We start from the raw sequence: 23,209 nt of genomic DNA on the forward strand, positions 1-23,209 counted from the left end.
AATAATAAGCATTAGTGTTAGGGTTAGGGTCACACAAATATTTAATGTAGCCTATAAACTTTTTTTAAGCAGACTCGTGTCCTTTAATATGCTACATCTAGTGATAATAGTCTAAAAATACAAATATTCCCTGATCATTGTATAAAAATTGTTGTTCAGTCTACAATCAACACATTAGCCTACCACAAAATACTTTGGAAAGAATTATGAGCAATAAGGCTAAATTCAAGGCTAATACCAACAGTTTCACATGAGCTAGCTAACTTTATTAGCCAAGAGCCTGGTTGTTTGTACCGCAATGCTACGTCTTCAAGAGCTAACTTCAGGTCAGTCAGTCGGTGACACTTCAGTCCTCTATAACAGTGTGTTGAAAATCATTTGCTACTAATCATGTCTGTTCATTTATTAAACAGTATCCAGTTAATAAACAGGGCTTCGGGGTGTCTCACTGTTTAGCACTGTGTCCTCAAAGCCAGAGGGTTGTGGGTTTGATTCATCAGTTTACATGGACTGTTGCCATACAGTGATGATGGTTTGATGGTATGATGGTAAAACGACACATACGCCGGCATTTTATCATAAATCACATATCAGCAGTGCTTCTGTGTAGGTATATAATATACTATGAGCTATGCTGGGGTCAGTTCCTAATGTTAATTAGCAAGCCAAGTAACCTATAGAAGAGATGAAGGCAGCTGAACCGCAAGGGAGCCAGAGAGTTGAGATCACATCAAATAAACTCATAACACTCATAACTAATGTGTTGATTGTAGACTGAACAACAATTTTAATACAATAATCAGGGTATATTTGTATTTTTAGACTATTATCACTGGATGTAGCATATTAAAGGACACGAGTCTGCTTAAAAAAAGTTTATAGGCTACATTAAATATTTTTGTGACCCTAACCCTAACACTAATGCTTATTATTTTAACAATAATCTGAAGGGACAATATTTTTTTTTTGTCTATTTCATATAGGTAAAGTTAGATATTATTTGGTTGGGATAATCTATTTACATGTGTGGTGATGTGGGTGTATCCCTTTACGATTTTTGACCATTGTATTTTTTCTGTATAATCCTTTATAATTCTTTATATAATATTGGTTATTTATTTATCTTGAGTATACAAACTGTGTTTCTCTAATTGACTAGGCGCCCAGGCTATATGTTGTGTTTCAGTAGTTGTGTTTGTTCTATAGTTCTATAAACATAAAACATATATGTACATATGTTGAGCATTTATATACAGTATAATATTCTCAGGTAGGTATGCATGCAAGTGCCCGTGGGTGTGTATGAATGTTATAAGTCTATGCATGCCTGTTAACTGTGCCTTATATACTATTTATATTTTTGTATGACCTAGTGCACATTTTGTATTTTCTAAAACTTCCAATAAACAAAGTTGTGGAAAAAAAAAAAAAAAAAAAAAAAAAAAAAGAATGTGCCCTTGAGCGGAGTACTTAGAACCTACCTGCTACAGGGGTGGAAGCTCCTGTTTTGCTTTGGCCCATGGAGTGGAAGTCATGCATGATGTCTCAGAGTACATAGTGGTTAGTAAGGCCATGCAGGCTAACCTTTTCACACTGAAGTATTGACGACAACATTTTTCTCAGGCATATGAATGATGGAAATATTAAATAAAATGGACATTTCCAGAGTCAGTGGTGTTATTGTGGTTTGGTTGATCATCTCATTCCTCAGTTTTTGTCTTCCCAGCAGTTTACATTTCCAAACATTTAAAATATTAAAAAACAACCTTTAATGACATCATTTTACATATTGTCACAGATGTATAGGCTTGTTTCTATTTAAGGAAATGTTCTAACATCCCTGGAGGTCTTCTGATTCTGTAGGATCATATTCCTCACAGCAAGGTGACATTGCTGTCTCTGCAGCTACAGTATGTCTGCCCCAATGTCCTGGACTTTTACTGTACTTCAGTGATTCTCAACCTTTTTCACATCAAGGACCCCAAATTTAGTCCACATTTGGGCCACGGACCCCTATTTGATGAGATTTTGTCTCTCATACCCAAATCTGAGAATATTTTTATTGCTAGATATGATTTTATCCAGAATTCCATGACTATCTGTATTGCAGGTAGAGAGGAAACTATGATCAAAACAGTCATTCTTCTACATTCTCTGATTGTGTTAACTTCTTGTAAATGAAATAATGCTGATGTTTAACAATTCATCAGTTTGCTGGGGACCCCCTGGAACACCCTCAAGGACCCCTGGTGGTCCCCGGACCCCACGTTGAGAACCACCGCTGTACTTGGCAATGGAAATTATATTAAAGTGGAAATGTTTTATTTCGTCTACAACCCTTTGACCCCTTTTCTCTGGACAAAACTGAAACAAAAACACAGAAAGGGTCCATCGTAATTTTATTTCTTTCTGATTAAATGACAGAGGTGGATTAATTCATGGTAAGGTGACTGATGTTCGACATTGACTTGAGTGTTAAACATTGACAAGAGATCCTATTGAATATTACTGACACCATTAGCTACCTTTAACCATTTTTTTTTTTTTTTATGTTGAGCATCAACATCAACAATTAATGTGGATATGTGGCACTGTGGAATTAGACCCTCAATTACTTCTTAATTCTACAACACTTAACTACATTCATGGCCAAAAACAGAAATAGAGTGAAACAGGTTTGTTGTTTTCTTTATTTTGTTTATTTCTTACTCTGATTAAATAAATGACAAGAGCGGATTAACTCCTGAAAACTTGACTGATGTTAGACATTGACTTTAGCACTTAACATCGACGAGAGATCCTAAAAACACGGAGTACTGCATTGCTTCTGACAAAGATTCTCCTCAACTCGTGACTTTGGTATTGTATTTATACATTACACTTTTCTGCAAAGAAAAAAAATGTACAACTGCATAAATATAAAATTCTTCCACCATGTTAAATGGCTAAAAACATTCATCAGCAAGTTACACCACAATGCCGTGATGTCTCCAGCTAGAAACGACAATCATTTTTATTTTATTTTTTTTTTTAAAAGTTGAGTTAGCACCGTTGCCCTTAAAGAGGACTAGTGTCTAACGGGCTGGACACACAACTCTACATTCAAGGAAAATCAAAATAGTAAAAGCATGAAACCAAGTGTAATAAAACCCTTATCCCCCATTTTAAGTGATTTCAAAAAGAAAAAGCGACAAAAAAAAAATAAAAAAATAAAAATGAAGTAAAAATATTCTCCCCATGATCAGATGCAGAAGACACAAAAAAAAAAGGAGGAAAAAAAAAAAAAAAAAAGTTCCCTGGAGTGCAGCCTTTTTCTCACACAGATCAGAAGAGATCAGAGCGTACCGTGTCAAAACATTTTCAATCATTAAGTATACATTTATATATATATATATGTATATACACATCTTGGACTGCTAAAGCTTGCTCACATAAGAAAACAGGTTACGACATGGCTTGGAAAGGACCAAAATATGCGACTACTGCACTGTACACTCCAAAAATATATATCGAAAACACACAAGGCAGCAATATACGGAGGGGACAAACACACTGCTTGCTACACATTAGTGGTGGAATTACAATTTACAGTCATAAATGAACAATGTCCCATGGCTCATGGAATACTCTCATTTATAGTAGAATAAATATTTTTATTAGGCTATAGCTACTCTTCCTGTAAATTACATTCTAACGCTAGACAGAAGCAGAGAAGCTAGTGTTGAAAGCAGACAGATTAAGTATCGGTCCCGTATGAGGTTTTTTTTTTTTTTTTTTTTTTTTTTAATTTCTTCAAGACTAGTTGTGATTTTTAAACTTAACAGCTATAGTCTACCCCCCCCCCCCCAACACATCGTATATCTCCTAGATTATATTATGTTTACCTCTTGAAATTGTGTTAAGGTTAAAGGGGGGGCCAAGGGGCTGGAAGGGGGGGGGGGGGGGGTCAGAGAAAGTGCTATGGTCCTGATGGCGGTCATAAACTGGTGACGGTGACCTTGATGTCAAAGCGTCCTTGGTAGCGGTCCTTGTCGCTGTACTCGATGTTGTCTCCGTACACTTTGCACTCGATGCGCAGTTCGGTGTTCATGGTGAGGTTGGTGAACTGGAGGGCCACCAGGGGCTGCAGGTACTGGGGGTGCAGCAGCTTGCCGTAGTAAGGGTAGTACTGCAGCGGGAAGCCCTCGCCGATGCCGTGGTACTTGATTTCCCCGATTTTCCCGGCGTCCTCCTCCCTCTGGTGAGTTATCAGAAACAAAAGCTGCTTGAATTTCGATCCAAACACAAAAAAAGAGGCATGGAATATGGACTGAAGTGAAAGGGATTTTCCGCGTTACCTTGTTGGTGCAGTAGATGGGGATGACGTTGGGCTGCACCTTGGGCTGGGCCTCTTCGGGGATGCTCTCATTAGAGGTAGGGGGCTGAACAAAGATGAGTACAGAGTTAGAGGAGGCAGACGGAACCTGCTATTTGGTAGTAATCAAAATTTTATTGAAATCGCAATATGGCCTACTGCAATTTTCAAAATCGCAGGAGGTGTAATATTTGTTAAAAGGCAAAATGTGTGTCAAAATACCATTTTAAAGTAAATATTGTGGTGCTGCAGAGATGTCCTGGCCTACACATCATATTCTACAGACTTAAGAAAACATCTTTGTTTGGTACAGATCCCCGCAAAATATCACACCATAATCGTTTTAATACGTTTTTCAATGAAAATGAGAATAATAATGTAAAAATGATCATTCCCTCTAATATCGCAAATCATATCACAATTGCAATATTAATCAAAAATAATCGCAATTACATATTTTTTCAAAATCGTTCAGCCCTGATTTTCAAATATGTTATACAATCACAATGGTACTCAATACTCCAACATAAGATAAACATAGAAACATAAAAACAGATTATTGCTAGGCATTACAAGCCGTGAATGGAAATATCACTTCAGTACAGTGAATTGGCACTTAATAAATAAATAAATAAATTAAATTTAAATAAGAACAGAACAAAAATACAAATGCTGAATAAAAAAAAAGAAAGGGTTAAGGGGGGGGGGGGGCCTTGGATAACTTATTTGGTCATCAGAATGGGGCTTTGGTATAAGACTTCACTGGAATATCAAAAAGGTGCTATGTGTAATATTTTTTAACTAAGGCTGGGTATTGGCAAGGACCTCACAATACAATACGTAACACGATACATGGGTCAAATTAAAACCACATTTCCCATAAACCCTGTCGCTTCCTGTCTTCCCTCCCTCCCTGCCGTCTTTGGCTTTACTGAAGAGGATAAACATGTTGGAAGGGATTTTTTTTTCCCCCCATCGGGCTTTCACTCCTTCCACCATCTGCCATGACCGGAAACTCTGAAAGCATTAGCTCAGCAACTTAGGCCTCATCTTAACAATAACACCACTGTATACAACCAAAATAGTCTACTTTTAGAAAATCAAACCAATTTTTCCCTTTTGTAGGAGCCATGAATGTATGCAGTGTCTTTTCTATCACTACATATATATCTTTCCACAGCCTATATCTCTATATTTATCTTCCCATAGTTCCAAAGATGTACCAACCACAGTGGTGGTTGATACATCATGTGGGTTCACACAGTATTGGTTCACCTGTATGCTGTACAGAAAGGGGGGTGGGTAGTAGGGCTGAACGATTTTGAAAAAAATATCTAATTGCGATTATTATGACTGATATTGCAATTGCGATATGATTTGTGATATTAGAGAGAATGATAATTTTTACATCATTATTCTCATTTTCATTGAAAAACGTATTAAAATGATTATGGTGTGATTTTTTGCGGGGATCTGCACCAAACAAAGATGTTTTCTTAAGTCTGTAGAATATGATGTGTAGGCCAGGACATCTCTGCAGCACCACAATATTTCATTTAAAATGTTATTTTGACACACATTTAGAGATGTGTGTCAAATATTGGTGGTTCAAATATTGCACCTCCTGCGATTTGAAAATTTGCAGTAGACCATATTGTGATTTCAATACAATTTTGATTAATTGTTCAGCCCTAGTGCGGAGAGAAACATATTTTCTACGCAAACCGCAGAGCTCTTTTTGAACAAAAAAAAAAAAGGTCAAATGGATTTCTCGGTCTGGAACTGAATTTCAACACAATAGCCAATGCCCATCTTAGTCTCTGGGACCTTTTTGTTTGTCCCCAGCGGCTGCTATACCTTTGACCTGAAAGATGACTCCCCGTGTGCAAACAAGACATGATATTTAAGAACTCACCCGTGGCCGGAAGTTGACGATCCGGTTTAGCTTGACGATGAAGCAGGGCTTGCCATCCCTGAAACCGAAGTCGCGGTCCTGGATGCCGGAGCAGGGTCCCAGTTTCTCCCTGGAGAAGCGGCAGGCCTTTCTGATGCCCACGTCGCTCTCCAAGTCGCCCCGGTTCTTGTAATCTCCAGGCTCATCTGAAGGGGAAAGGGGAAAGTTTGAAGCGCATGTGAACTTGGGTTAGATATTATCATGAATAGTGTTTGAAATTCCAACCTGTCAACCTGCAAGGTCCTTTGTAACACTTGCGGTGGCTTCAAGAAGGCCAGTAACCTTGTGTTCATGGACGTTGCTAGGCTTGGTGATGCAACAGCATTACATCTATCCAACATTACCATTTAGATTAGGGCTTAGCCAAGGTAATGCATAGTATTATAGCAGTGATTCTCAACCTTTTTTATATCAAGGACCCCTAATTTAGTCCACATTAGAGCCACGGACGCCCATTTGAGAGTATTTCTATTGTCAGATATGATTTTGTCCAGAATTCCATAACTATCTGTATTGTAGGTAGAGAGATAACAGTGAAACTATGATCAAAATAGATTCTTATACCTTCTCTAGTTGTGTTAACTTCTGAAATAAATGAAACAACGCTAGAATTTAACAATTCATCGATTTGCTGGGGACCCCCAGGAACCCCCTCAAGGACCACTGGTGGTCCCCGGACCCCACGTTGAGAACCACCGTATTATAGTATGCTTGCTTGGAGCTGTGGAGGAGCTCAATTTGAAAACTTTAAAACTGACAAGACTTTGGCCATTTCAGCTTTAAAACTAAAAAAAAAAAAACAAATGTGAAAAAGCGACGGCCTCAATCATGTCACAATTTTTTTTTTTTTTCCTTTGAGAGAGAATTTCGCAAGGAGAAAAAAAAAAAAAAGCACAAGGGGACAAAAGGGACTTGACGTCACCATGGCTTGAAGCGCTACTTTCTCACCACATTTCTATAGTCCGCCGTTCAGCTCCCGGAACTTTTCCAAACAAGACAAAGCAGGAGTCGGGAAGGAGCGGAAACTGGCACAAGAGTTCAAGGGAAAAAAAAACCTACTTCCACAGTCCTCGAACTTCATCTGGTCCCGCTGGTTGTCGTCGTCGTACTTGGCCAGGAAGTCCTTCAAGGCCTTGGTGTAAGGCAGGTAGGTCTCCACGTCGTTCAGGTTAAAGGACACTTCAGATTTCTCTGAGCGCGGGGTGTGCGAGAGGCCTGTGGGGACAATCTTTACGTTAGTTTCGGTCTGTTGTTCCCCGACGGTTTCGAATTTTCAAGAGTTTTTTTGGGGAATGGAGCGAGTCTTCTTCCAACTAACTTGACAATGACTTATCTTAAAGATCCCTAATTGAGCCCTTTATCCAGTCCAGAAACCCATTCATAGTCATAAGAGGCGTTAAAGAATGAGGTGATGGCTCTCAATTGTTCTTCTACAGCAGTGACTCTCAACCTTTTTCATATCAAAGACCAGTCCACATTAGAGCCACGGACCCCCAATTGATGAGATGTTGTCTCTCGGGCCCAAATCTGTGAATATTTTTATTGTCAGATATGATTTTGGCCAGAATTCCATGACTATCTGTATTGTAGGTAGAGAGATAACAGTGAAATATGATCAAAACAGTCATTCTTCTACATTCTCTAATTGTGTTCACTTCTTGTAAACTGATGAATCACAATTCATCATCCCCCCCGGAACCCCCTCGAGGACCCCTGGTGGTCCCCGGACCTAACGTTGAGAACCACTGCTGTTCTACAGGATATAGGAGATCACAACACTCCCTGCTTCCTTATCTACCCACAGCCAGTGGACTGACCTCGCCCTGCTAAAGGTCACCCAGAGTTCAGAACAATCATTTACCACCTAGGAAAATAAAACGCAGCCAGTAGAGAGGGGGCTTTAATGACACTTTCAAATGGCTTAAGGGCAAGGGGCGGCGACTTTGTTTCACCTTTGGGTAAAAATGTTCATGGTCCTTTGATCGATCGGGAGCGAAGCAAAAGTTGCACATGATAGTAATGTCGGCTTGCGCAATAGTTTTTAACTTTTGCCCTGACTTTAGCATGGTGCTTTAAGCCCTAAACTGAAGGAAGCCTATACAAAACTGAAGGGATTAGGGCTGCAACTAACAATTATTTTCATTGTCGATTAATCTGTTGATTATTTTCTCGATTAATCGATTAGTTGTTTGGTCTGTAATAGAGCTGCAACGATTAATCGATTAGTTGTCAACTATTAAATTGATCGGCAACTATTTTGATAATTGATTAAATCGGTTTGAGTAATTTTTTAAGAAAAATAAGTCAAAATTCTCTGATTCCAGCTTCTTAAATGTGAATATTTTCTGGTTTCTTTCCTCCTCTATGACAGTAAACTGAATATCTTTGGGTTGTGGACAAAACAAGACATTTGAGGACGTCATCTTGGGCTTTGGGAAACACTGATCCACATTTTTCACCATTTTCTGACACTTTATAGACCAAACAACTAATCGATTAATCGAGAAAATAATCGACAGATTAATCGACAATGAAAATAATTGTTAGTTGCAGCCCTAGCTAAAACAAAGTCACTCCCAGACTGTGTACAAAGGTTTTTTTCAATGCAGGAGTGCAAATATGATTTGAGAGATGTTTGTAAGTTTACCGCACAAAAAGCTAAAAAAGGGATTAAAAGGAGATGTATTTCTATTGTTGGGGTTAAATTATGGAACAATGCTAATATAAATTTAAGAATGTGTAACTCGCTTTTGGTTTTCAAAAGAATGGTTTATAAAGCTATTTTTGAGGGTTACAAGTATGAATGATTTTTATTTTATTATTATTTTTTATTTCTGGAGGGTAGCTTAAATTGTTAAGAATGTAGGATAGGCATATATAAGCATTATGCTTCTGCCTGTGCCTTTTCAGTCACTACTTCATACATAGATTGTTGATTTTGTTTATACTGTCTAGACTGCTTATACATATTGAAGATATTTTGATATCGTGACACACATTTCTGCTGTCTGAATTGATGATGACAAGCAAATTTTACTTAAAAACTCTCATAAAATGAGGTATGGTAGGAATATTATTTGAATATTTCTGTTTTGTTTGACATCACACCTAACATCACCATTCGGTTCAATGAGATGAACATTAATTTGATTATTTAACGTGATTTTGCATACATGAACCATATCGCGATATATACTGATATCGAGAAAAATCCTTATGATTATCATGATATTGATTTCAACCATATCGCCCAGCCCTATTGTATATACTTATTGTATTGTGTGTGATGACTGAATAAAATACGACTACATACTGTATGTTAACTGCTCATCCTACCAAAGAAGTGCAAGACTTTGAGAAAGAACAAAATGAAGGGCATGATCAGCATGTTTCTGTCTACTGCTACTCAAAGTCATGTGATCACAACCTCATGAAAGGGGAAGTTCAAACATGTGGGGTGTTGGCCAAGAGTCAATCGGTGGTGGAGTGAAGGATGTGTTTTGCAACTAATATGACAACTCCCAGAACATTTCCATGCACGCAAAGTTTTTATGATGTCGAGTTTTTATTAATTTTCCTTAATTCGATTGCTCAGTCAATTCTAAGAATGACATAAATGACTAATAATTATGGCATTGATATCGAGGTGAAAGTTCGGGAACATTGTGTCAACTAGGTAATGAGCTGACCACTGAAAGATAGATTTCCTTCTGAGGGGATTCTGTTTTGGTTACATGAGAGGATTCTGTTTTGGTTACATAAATGAACACCACACTCAGGCAAATTCCACTTCAACTGTTATGCCTCCTATTTAGCTGTTTTAGTGTGAAATTCTGTAAGAGTGTGTTTGGCCAACCCCTCCCTTTACTCCCCCTCACCATTGCAGGTAAACATACTTGCAGACATTAACCAAGTTTGGCCTACTCAATATTTATTTTAAACTTACACCTTTAAACATTCTGTTGGGGGTTCTGCATGAAAACTGTCCCCAGATAATAAATACAATTATTCTGTTAGGTAAAATATTTGTATATAAAGCTCAATCAAGAACTAATTTGAATCTAAGTTTCTTAAAAAATTACAGTGCGAAGCCAATTTCTTTTGGAAAAAATAATTGCTACAAACCATTATAAAGTAGCACAACACAATATGAAATGGGAAAGAAATTGCTCTAGTGAAGAGTGGGACTATATAAAACTCTAAATACACTCTACCTGTCAAGTAATATATGTATATTTCAGTTTCTAAATGTACTGGTACTGTCAATCTAATTTGAATTACTGAAGGGATCCTGTTATTTTTATTTTGTCTTGTTTATTTACATTTTTTCCCCTTTTCTTTTTTGTGAGGATATATTGTCATGTCATCATATTGTCTTGTGTTATGTGTATTATTTGCCTGTAATAAAAAAAAAAAAAAAAGTTTGGCCAGCACTTTATTATTGCTGCCATTTCCTCTAGAGCAGTGTTTCTCAACGTGGGGTCCAAGGACCACCAGGGGTCCTTGAGGGGGTTCCAGGGGGTCCCCAGCAAATTGATGAATTGTTAAACTTCACCATTATTTCATTTACAAGGAGTTAACACAATTAGAGAATGTAGGAGAATGACTGTTTTGATCATAGTTTCTCTGTTATCTCTCTACCTACAATACAGATAGTCATGGAGTTCTGGACAAAATCATATCTAACAATAAAAATAGTCTCAGATTTGGGTCCGAGAGACAAAATCTCATCAAATGGGGGTTCGTGGGCCAAATGTATAGTAAATTAGGGTCCTTGATATGAAAAAGGTTGAGAATCACTGCTCCAGAGCTAGATGACTGCACCGGCCTTCATATCATGTTGACTCCATTGGTGATTTGTCAGGTTGGAGTCATGTCAGTTGCTCTGACTCTGTGTTACAGACATGCTCACTCTGGTCTGGCAAACCCCAGCTGGCTTTCCCTGCCATGGAAACCAGGCAACTGTGTGTACACAGAGGAGGTCGCTGTGAACACAGGCACTGCACTGGGAGCATGACCCATACATATATGAAGAGTTCATTTCCAAAACACTATACATCCATTTTGTAAAGCAAAACAGTGGTGGGAGAAGTACTGAGATCTTTTACTTAAGTAAAAGTAGCAATACAACAATGTAAAGATACTCCATTACAAGTAAAAGTCCTGCATTCAAAATCTTACTTAAGTAAAAGTACATAAGTATTGGCAGCAAAATGTACTTAGAGTATCAAAGTAAACATACTCATTATGCAACTGTCCCCATTTAGAGTTATATTTTTCATAAATTATTGGAATATAAATACTGATTTATTAACATACATGTACATGTAAGCAGCATTTTAAAGTTGTCAACGTGAAGCTAATCTTAACAATTTGGCTATACTTTTGGGTAGTCTAATCTATAACAATGCTATTTTATAGTTATTTTATAAAGATGATCAAATGTTTTAAATATAAAATATTGATCTGAAAAGTAACTAGTAACTATAGCTGTGAAATAAATGTAATGGAGTAAAAAGTACAATATTTCCCTCTAAAACGTAGTGGAGCATAAGTACAAAGTAGCATAAAATGGAAATACTCAAGTAAAGTACAAGTACCTCAAAATTGTACTTAAGTACAGTACTTGAGTAAATGTACTTAGTTACTTTCCACCACTGAACAAAAGCATTACCTGAAGTTCATCATTCAAAATCTATAAAATACAAAAGGGTCCAAGTCTGTGAAGTGTTATTTTATCAGCCAAGGACATATCAATTCATCTCTAAAAATGTAATTACACGCAATCAATCATGTTGTAAGACGAGGGGGTCACGGATTTCTCATTTTCCACTGACGGAAGGGTGGGTGGGGTGGGGGGGGGGGGATAGAGTGTAGGGATTTTTTCTATTTTTCTTGCATTTTTTCAATATGCATTATATACATTGGTTCAAAGAAACCGAAAAAAAAACATCTGACAGAGATTTCTCATTTTCAAATCCTGCAAGAACGGGGGGGGGGGGGGGGGTTTGTCTTCTCTTACCTGGGGGTGCCACTCGGTCCTGCCAGGTGGGCTTGTAGTTGCTCAGGGTGAGCAGCATGGCTTGGATGGTGCCGATGAAAATCCCAGCCAGGCAACCGTAGAAAATCACGTAGAATATAAGAATTTTGACTATGGAGAAAAGAAGAAGAAAAAAAAAAAAAAAAAAAAAGAGGGGAAGAATGTGTCAATAGCATTCTACAGCGAGTGGGGGGGGAAGGTAAGGATGGCGACATACACTTAAACCTGACTGCCGCTATTAGGAGTGTGCAAAAGACTCTATTTCTACAATGCATATTATTGTATGGATCTTTTCTCTCCATTGTTTGGCTAGTGAAATGATATTAGAAAGGGACAATGTGATATTCTGCAACAGATAAAATTTACACGGCCTGCATTCCTGTGGAGCAATACCAGCACAACTGATAAAAACACCTGTATTACACAACTGTGGTGTGGCATATCTGGTTTGACAAACACCGAACATGCAGTAACCCCACTGGAACAAAATACCATACAAATTCCCTGGATTCACCTGTAGAAAAGTTTCAATAAGCACATAACAGTTACTGAAATCTCACCCCACACTCCTCATTAACAACTGGTTCATGGCCATCTTGTTAAAAGTCCAGCTACCAGTCTTAAGTGGGAGCAATGAATTCCTTTCCGAGCAGCATACCACAGGTCTTTTCCCCTCAAAGAGCAATATACAGTTACCTGGACACAAGCAGAAGGCACACTGGCCATATCCACCAAGTAATCCATGCTGACTCGACTCCTTCTGAAGTCTCCTTGACATGAAGCAGCCTTTCCACTGGCCACTCCCGCTCCGAAGGATCGTTTACAAGCAAAATGCATGCCAACAGTGGGGTCTGTGTCTCCCCTATGGAGGGGAGGTAACTACAAAGCCACCATTCATATTCAAATAATCCCAACAGTGGCAGCCATCTTTCCAGCTGTACTGGGATGCGACGGTGAGGACTGTGCACCAAAAAGTTATTCCACATTACAATAACTGGTGCTTTGTTCTAAATCACTCTGGACTGAAGAGGCTGCAAAGCCAGGAATATTCCCATTTCATCATTTGCATTCATATTCCAGAGCAATAAATAAAGCAGACCTTAAGTTACCCTTGATGTGATGTAAACGAACAGGTAGGCCTTTTGCTGCATAAGGCAATGTCAAAGGGTCACATCAGATGCACAATAGCTTGAACTTTGTAAAAGATCTATTACTAGACATCTTTAAAACACTAACTCAGCAATAGCTGTGTCATCGCAAAATAACAACTTATATTCCAGACATGTAATCGGTTGTCATTTTAATAGAGAAAAATGCTTTGGGAATGAGTCTAAATAACTTGGTGTGGTAGTCTAGTGCCGGCCTGGCTGTCCTTCCATCACAACCTTCAGCCCAGCATTGCGCATGGCACACTTTTCCAAACGCATCAGCAGTTTTAGGATGACCTCAGAAGGACAAATATGATCCCAGCAGTTCCACACATCAGTTTCAGCTCCTAGTTAGAATACCTGGTGTGACTCACTGTGTTCTGATCCCTGCTCTAATGTGAGTAAAAAAAAAAAAAAAAAAAAAAGACAATTTAACAGCAACATTTGCCTGTAACTGAAATGTGACCGTCTGGACTGTGTTGAAATGGTGTCTGACATTGAAGGGAGGTAGAAGGACATGAGCACTGCTGCTGGTGGAGGAAACCAGAGAAAGGTATAACAAGTTAATCAATTCTATTGTTCATTAGACGACAGTGACATCTGATCAGAGAAACCCAACACGGGCAGATAGTCCTCTCTCCATTTCCAAGCAGGCCCTATCACCTTGACTCACCTTGGACTATGATGCATTTTTAACCCTTTGACTGCCTCGTTCAAAAATGGGAAAAGACAACTTGGGGTTTCCCACCGACTAACTGTGGGTCTGGATGTGACCGTAGGCCAGTCTACCTCAGACCAGTGTCCTTCCGCCGTTCGCGCCGCAGCGTCTATGCACTTTGAATTTACAATTAGAGCCTGAAATTGGGAGAATTAAAACTCGCAAAGCCCCACATCAATAACGACCTTGGCTTTTACCTCCTCGAGACAGTTTTAATCACATCTTAATTCAGCCTGACCTCGCGTGGAAGACGATGCGCTTCCGCGCGGACAGGTAAAAAAAAAAGCAGGGCTACACAAGTTAGGAGAGACTGCTTAGTCGGAAGACATTATGTGCTCGTGCAATAGTGAGTCGTGCTGTCGTGCTAGCCTCTGAATGCAGCAAAGTCAAATCAAACAGGTGGCAAGACACACGAGGCGACGGAGGCGCGCGCTCCTACAGCCGCGAGCGCGCTTCAGCATTTTTTTTAACAGGAACTCCAGAGCAGACAGCACCTATACTTACACCAACTCCCCCCGGTACGGCCGAGCAGCTCTCCTTTCTCCGAATCCCACAGAAACTTCTTCCATCCGCCATCGTCTTTATTTGAGGGCATTTTAGTGACTTTTTATTTCCTTCGCAGGGGTTCCTTCTTTGTTCCTTTCTTGCTCGGCGGATCCCTCTGCGGAGTACCCAAATCCAAAGCCCGTCGCAGATGCACCCGGCTCGGTCCGGCGGAATGCTCTCCAATATAAGCTGCTCCTCCTCGACTCCGCCCGAAACTCTCAATAAGTTACCTAGTAGGGGGGCGGAGCAACGCCGGCCAATCACAGAGTGGAGAAGCTGTGCGTTGCGGTGACGTCAGGAAGACGGACAGACTGCCTATAGAGGCAGACATTTACACTATAAACATGCTGTCTCTTCTAGGCTGTGCATTGCAGATGTCGTGTAGATAGTTATTCATTGCCCGTAGGTGTTACACTATAGTCCAAGCTTCTGTCCCCCTTGAACTGCAGATTTTTAATAGAATAATCACTCGTGACGTCACTTTCATATATTCTTTTATATAAATAGTATCATGTAGCCTAAGGCAAACGGGTGACCATGAAATATAATGAATACTTAACCTCTTCGTTGTCTACACCACCAATCTTTGTCTACACCACCATATACTATAGCCCAGTGATTCTCAACCTTTTTCATATCAAGGACCCCTAATTTAGTCCACATTAGAGCCACAGACCCCCATTTGATGAGACTTTGTCTCTCGGACCCAAATCTGACGATATCTTTTATTGCTAGATATGATTTTGTCCAGAATTCCATGACTAATCTGTATTGTAGGTAGAGAGATAACAGAGAAACTATGATCAAAACAGTCATTCTTCTCCATTCTCTAATTGTGTTAACGTCTTGTAAATGAAATAATGGTGAAGTTTAACAATTCATCAATTTGCTGGGGACCCCCTGGAACCCCCTCAAGGACCCCTGGTGGTCCCCGGACCCCACGTTGAGAACCACTGCTATAGCCTTCAAAATACAACAGAAATTCAGTTTAGGTTGTCTTAATGATCCAAGGGCAATCCAGAGTTTCCAAAACATACATCTATCTATCTATCTATCTATCTGTTTGTCTATCTATAGCAGTGATTCTCAAACTTTTTCATATTAAGGACCCCTAATTTAGTACACTTTAGGGCCACAGACCCCCATTTGATGAGATTGTTTGTCTCTGGGACCCAAATCTGAGAATATTTTTATTGTCAGATATGATTTTGTCCAGAATTCCATGACTATCTACATTGTAGGTAGAGAGATAACAGTGAAACTATGATCTCTATTCTCTAATTGCGTTAACTTATTGTAAATGTAATAATGGTGATGTTTAACAATTCATCAATTTGCTGGGGACCCCCTGGAACCCTCTCAAGGACCCCTGGTGGTCCCCGGACCCCACGTTGAGAACCACTGATCTATAGAACATCATCAGTCATAAATGTCATGAATACTGTGCACAGATGAGTATAATGACACTAGAGATGAGTTACTCCAGAAAACAGAAGTAAAAGGAGTAGGTTTCAGATACAACTCCATAACCAGATTACACATTTCCACATTTTGCACTGAAATGTAGAATTCTCAGTATCTCAGTAGAATTTTTTTTATTGTGTTTCTGTCCTTCAGTCCAGAGTCATCCTTATCTAACAACCTGCAATATTCAGTAGGATGTGGGAGAGATTGTGGGAGACATTTATTTCATGATTTATTGAGAAAACTGAATGGATGTACACTTCTTTCCAATGTGAAAGAGAGAGGGAGAGTCAAACGTACGATTTCAAAAATATGGCCTATGTCAGTGGTTCTCAACGTGGGGTCCGGGGACCACCAGGGGTCCTTGAGGGGGTTCCAGGGGGTCCCCAGCAAATTGATGAATTGTTAAACATCAGCATTATTTCATTTACAAGGAGTTAACACAATTAGAGAATGCTGAAGAATGACTGTTTTGATCATAGTTTCTCTGTTATCTCTCTACCTACAATACAGATAGTCATGGAATTCTGGACAAAATGAATTGTCATTTTAGAATGACTATTTTGATCATAGTTTCACTGTTATCTCTCCAGATAGTCATGGAATTCTATACAAAATCATATCTAGCAAAAAAACATATTCTCAGATTTAGGTCCAAGAGACAAAATCTCATCAAATGGGGGTCCTACTGTGGCTCTAATGTGGACTAAATTAGGGGTCCTTGATATGGAAAAGGTTGAGAATCACTGGCCTATGTCAAGCTAGATAAGGAGTTAAGGATAAGGCCAAGTCATTGCATGCCAGTTATTACAATGGTGACGGCAGAAAGGCCAGATTACAGCACTGCAACCTACAATTCAGATTGAAGATGTTTCCTCTAAAACAGTCATTAAGACACAAACAGTAATCATTTCATTCCCTTTCAGTGACAGAATGTATTTGCTTTAGCTGGAGCCGGCATGGTTCCATCCGCTGTCTACCTGTTCTCATTTTAGCTCGGTGGGTGTCCTACAGTATATCAGTGGTTCTCAACGTGGGGTCCGGGGACCACCAGGGGTCCTTGAGGGCATCCTAGGGGGGTCCCCAGCAAATTGATGAAGCGTTAAACTTCATTATTTCAATTACAAGAACAATTAGAGAATGTAGGAGACTGATTATTTTGATCATAGTTTCACTGTTATCTCTCTACCTACAATACAGATAGTCATGGAGTTCTGGACAAAATCATATCTAACAATAAAAATATTCTCAGATTTGGGTCAGAGGGACAAAATCGACATCAAATGGGGGTCCGTGGCCCTAATGTGGACTAAATTAGGGGTCCTTGATATGAAAAAGGTTGAGAACCACTGTCCTATATGTTGTTGAGTTGTAGGGGAAAAATAAGCTTCACCCTTGTGGGTCAAATTGAATGAGCAAAGGTTCAAGAGTCTTCCATGGATTCTTTATTCATGCATGGTTCAGTTCAGTGTTCCAGACAAGCAAGTGACAAAGAAAGGAGTGGAGAGGATTCACTTATATAGATTAGAGCAGTGGTTCTCAACCTTTTTCACATCAAGGACCCCTAATTTAGTCCACATTAGGGCCACAGACCCCCATTTGATGAGATTTTTTGACCCATTTTGTATAGAATTCCATGACTATCTGGAGAGATAACAGCGAAACTATGATCAAAATAGTCATTCTAAAATGACAAAATAATGAAGTTTAACAATTCATCAATTCGCTGGGGACCCCCTGGAACGCCCTCAAGGACCCCTGGTGGTCCCCGGACCCCACGTTGAGAACCACCGGCTTAGAGTAAACAAAATTGTAAATCTTTACACAGAGCCAAACCGGTTCACAGGTTCAGATTCCTTGAGACAAAACCAACCAACTTGGATAGCATACACCATTGTCCACCTATAAGCCACAGAGCCACTCATAACCATATTTAGTGGACATGCACACATACATGCACTGATTACATCATTATGGTATGTGAGGAAAAAAACAACAACACTCTACTCTGCAGGGCAAAGGAAACAAAGGACAGAGTATGATATTCATTTAAAAAAGACACAGTATTCATTTTATTTCTTACAGAGTGCAGCAGACCCTTTAGCTTTGCTGCTCCTGCTTCTCACCACAGGGATAATAAGCTCTAGTTACACAGCACTGCCAAGTATACACACAGTTTAGACCTGTACCCCCCCCCCCCCCCCCCCACACACACACACACACACAGCCCATAACACCCTTCTATAAAGTGGGATCAAGGGCTACCCTGCTTCTAGTGCCATAAGGGTTTTCATTTATTTTCTATTACCTTGTAGTGAATGGGTGTACCTCTGTTCATCCCCGGGACCACACAAAGTACGAAGTAGTACCTTTTTGAGCCTTTTCACTTGCTGTAGTGCAGTGGTTCTCACCCTTTTTCATATCAAGGACCCCTAACTTAGTCAACATTGGGGCCACAGACCCCCATTTGATGAGATTTTGTCTCTCGGACCCAAATCTGTGAATATTTTTATTGTTAGATATGATTTTGTCCAGAATTCCATGACTATCTGTATTGTAGGTAGAGAGATATGATCAAAATAGTTTTGTTAACTTCTTGTAAATGAAATAATGCTGAAGTTTAGCAATTTATCAATTTGCTGGGGACCCCCTGGAACCCCCTCAAGGACCCCCGGTGGTCCCCGGACCCCACGTTGAGAACCACTGCTGTAGTGTACTCGCTGTGCAGATTCATCATCATTAGCGTTGAGGAAACCTTCTCTTTCGATTTACCAATGTTAGCAAGTGAAGTACTTCTCACACAGAATCTAGCTGAGTGTTAGTTATAAAAATTAATAATTTGTCGGTTGCTTGGAGACAAAGAAGGTCTTGTTTACTTTTAGTCTGTGACCGTGATTTTTAGAAGAATGGATTTGAAGTGTCATTTTGTACTTTGAATGAACTTTTCTTCTCATCTGTATTCACTTCTCTCAGGTGGTTGTGTAGGGCAGTGGTTCTCAAGGTGGGGTCCGGGGACCACCAGGGGTCCTTGAGGGGGTTCCAGGGGGTCCCCAGTAAATTGATGAATTGTTAAACTTCACCATTATTTAATTTACAAGAAGTTAACACAATTAGAGAATGTAGAAGAATGACATAGATAGACAGCTTTACTGTTATCTCTCTACTTACAATACAGATAGTCATGGAATTCTGGACAAAATCATATCTGGTTATTTCCTGTTATTGAACACAACAGCCTCTACATTTATATGATCAGGACACACAAAGCATAGAATCCTTTACAGCCATGATGTGGAGTCCTAAACACTAATAACAGGGTATGAAAAACTTATTTGGATTTGAATAGAGCTATGAGTGTGAGAGACACTGATACAGATACTGATATAGATATCTCTCTCTCTCTCTCTCTCTCTCTCTCTCACACACACACACACACACACATACACACACCTAGTGGTGACTTCAGCAATGGCTGGTTGACAGGGCCAGCTGTCAACCAGCTCTCTGCTCCCACTCGACCCACCGACCACACAGGCTATTTTGGGGGGAATTCGGGGGGAATTTTCTATTTTGAGACACACACACACACACACACGCACACACACACACACACACCCTATAAGTTCTTACCAAAAAAAACAAAAACAGTGCTGTCATCAGGATGTCTTGAGCTGTGTGCGTGTGTGTGAATGTAAATGCATGTGTGTGTGTATGTGTGTGTGTGTGTGTGTGTGTATGTGTGAGTTGTCAGCATTAACACTGTCCCTCTGGGTGTGTGTGGTGTGTTTGGTAAAATGGCACGCCACCCTTCTAGCTGCAGAACACACAGGGGCTTTTGACCTTTAAATATCACCTCAATGTCGAGAGGAATCAAATCACTGTTGCTGTCCTGCTGCTGTGTGAACACTGATGAGCATGGAACTCCATCCTGAAGGAAATATCCTACTGATCACTAACAAAGCCCAGTCTTTGGAAGTACATGAAGTTTTTTGTTTCTGCCAAATCAGCGCTAACAGGAGACTGGCGCTAATATCTAGATAAGTAAGTAAATCTTTATTACAAAGTGCTGTACAAGAGAGAAAACGTAGAATAAAAGCTAAATAAAAGAGTAAAATATACACAAATAACTCTAAGTATACATGCACATATACAAAAGTACATACACATACATCCTACATACATGCATATAAACATATCCATGCATACATACCCATACACAAATATAGGTAACAGTTTACAATAAAGGTACACTAAGTTAAAAGTTAGTTAATGCTTAATAAGGGTTAGTTAATGCTTAATAAGCATTAACTAACCCTTAATTAACAGTTAACTAATGTGTAATTTACTAATGGTGTTCATGTTAACTAAGGTATTAATTTATACATTATTTAATAGTTTATAAGATGACTATTAAATAATGTATAAATTAATACCTTAGTTAACATGAACACCATTAGTAAATGATTACCAGACACATTAGTTAACTGTTAATTAAGGGTTAGTTAATGCTTATTAAGCATTAACTAACCCTTAACTTAGTGACCCTTATTGTGAAGTGTTACCAAATAACTATAAGTATACATGCACATATACAAAAGTGTATATATATACATACACATACATCCTTCATACATGCACACAGATATACATACATACATGCATATAAACATGCATAAATACCATACACAAATATATATGCATATATGTACACACACGCATACATAGACATACTGTACACACCCATATACACACACACATAAACTGCATATATGCACATTCATGCCCACATACATGCGTACAGTGTACATAAACACATATGCACAAACATATACACAAAATGCACATCTGTATACAGTATATACATGCAAACACGAGTCAAGGAAGTTTGGGTAAGGCATGTAAATAAGGAATTGCAGTAGTCAAGGCGAGTAGAAATAAATGTGTGGATAAGTCTTTCCATGTCTTGGGAATTTTGTTGATGTTGAAAGTAACACGCCACAGACCAGGGAGTTGAGATGTTTGTCAAATTTAAATTGTGAATCAAAAACTACTCCCAGGTTTCTGGAATATGACGTAACATTACTGACTAAAGGACCAAGGTGCTGACTGATTGAGCTGGATAAGGAGCTATGATGAGTACCTCTGTTTTATCACAGTTCAGCTGGAGGAAGTTGCGAGCCATACAGGCTTTTATAGCAGTTAGGCAATCTTGCAATGAAATAAGGTTATTGCGTAATTAGGCTTAAAGGAATAGTTCACCCAAAACTGAAAATTCTGTCATCATCTCCTCCCCCTCATGCCAGTTGAAACACAGGTGAAGTTTGTCCATATAACACACAGGGAGGCTGCCAGCACAACTCCATAGCAGCCTTCTCCAAAACAACTGAAGTCAGTGGGGACCAGTTCTTCAGAGTTCCAAAAAGACCTACAGTATATTTACACCATCATTTAGTGCAAATCTTAACTACAGCTGATTGATTTGCAACAAATAATGGTGTATAGGTCTTTCTATTCACAGTGTTTTTGTTTTGGAACTCTAAAGAACAGGTCCCCATTGACTTCAGTTGTTTTGGAGAAGGCTGCTACCAAGTTGTGCTGGCAACCTCCCTGTGTGTTATATGGACTAACACATTTCACCTGTGTTTCATTTGGTATGAGGTTGAGTAGATGATGACAGAATTTTCATTTTTGGGTGAACTACTCCTTTAACTGAACTATCAACCTAAACTGCTGAACCTGCCAAAATAAAAGGAGAAAAAAAGGAAAAGATGTTTGGTCATTGAGTGGAATCCAGGTAAAAACCTTCGGGTAGATGCATCAATCTCTTTCAAGTGGGGAAACTGCACATATTCTTAAAACATAACTTGACACTTATAATCGGGGCAGTCTAGGAATTTAACATTATTCTAATGTTGCATTCATTGTAAGTTGCTAACATAAGAGCTAAGTGTAAATGGAGGAAAACTATTTTTGTGGAGCACCTTATTTAGTCTAATCTCACCACTGAATGTCGTTTGGTCAATAGGAAAAAGCAATCTGACTCCAGCTCTGCTTTATGGGAACCACTAAAGACTTTGAGCCATAAGGCTCTGTTCATGTTTGCTTCTCATGAAATATGTGCCAGCCCTGCTTCTGAAACACTTATGAAGCCAGTTGTGGCAGCAACACACCAAGGCTAACAATACACTGTTCAGCTACAGCAGCATTCACAGAATTGCATATGGGTCAAACAGTAGCTGCAAATCATTCTTAGCGTTTGTTTTAATCTGCTTAGAGTGCCAGATGGGTGGGGTTTACCACAACAGGACTAATCAGATAGTGTCAGGTGTCAATCATAAAAATACTTTCTTTTAGTCTACACTGACTTTAAAATACTTCCTGTGATTATTTTTATGGCAGTCATAGCATTGTAGCACTGTAGCTAAAGCCTATCTGGTACTCCATGCAGGGTGAGACAGAATTATTAAGAATCATACTCTTTGATCCACAATCAGTCAGAATGCTCATGATAGATAGAAGTCATGTTTGACATACAGTGAAGGTAAAGTCATCAAGGTAAGATTTTTGCTGTGCAGTGAGATGACACACTATGGTAAAGCCTGACATTTGTCTAATAATACAGGTTGGGTGTCTGACACTAACCACGCCCTGACAACTGCTGCCTTTTGTCAGCTTGTGTACACAATACACACTCATTGTGTCAGGGTGTGTGTGGGGGAGGGTGGACTCAAGGTGAAAGTAGGTCTTCCTGTTTGAGCCCTGCCTAAGTTCGTGTAAACTCCCTGTTTAGGCGAATGGGATCACATTCAACCAAGAAAAGAGTTTTGAATATTTGATTCACACTCACCAAGGACATGATGTTTTCATCCTTCTGGCCTTCATTAGTATAAATCACTGATAAATAAAATGAAATCAAATCAAATAGACATTCTGTATACGGACAACACAACAACCAGCCTGATTATTATTATTAGCATTAACTAAC

General features: G+C 39.2%; 1 protein-coding gene across 1 annotated transcript; it reads right to left on the reverse strand.

Moving 5' to 3' along the window:
- Positions 1 to 2,674: 2,674 nt before the first annotated feature.
- atp1b1b (ATPase Na+/K+ transporting subunit beta 1b) lies at positions 2,675 to 14,943 on the reverse strand. The gene is made up of 6 exons (XM_071512605.1): positions 14,719 to 14,943; positions 12,331 to 12,459; positions 7,368 to 7,523; positions 6,270 to 6,454; positions 4,338 to 4,421; positions 2,675 to 4,237 (listed from the first exon to the last, which is right to left on the reverse strand). The coding sequence occupies exons 1-6, from the start codon at positions 14,807 to 14,809 to the stop codon at positions 3,977 to 3,979; spliced, it is 906 nt and encodes a 301-aa protein (XP_071368706.1). The 5' UTR covers positions 14,810 to 14,943; the 3' UTR covers positions 2,675 to 3,976.
- Between the last annotated feature and the right edge of the window lie 8,266 nt (positions 14,944 to 23,209).

This window comes from Centroberyx affinis, unplaced genomic scaffold (genome assembly GCF_046629955.1).
Source record: "Centroberyx affinis isolate AG114_WGS23_722 - 3 ecotype Tasmania unplaced genomic scaffold, CSIRO-AGI_Caff_v1 ptg006378l_1, whole genome shotgun sequence".
NCBI lineage: Eukaryota > Metazoa > Chordata > Actinopteri > Beryciformes > Berycidae > Centroberyx > Centroberyx affinis.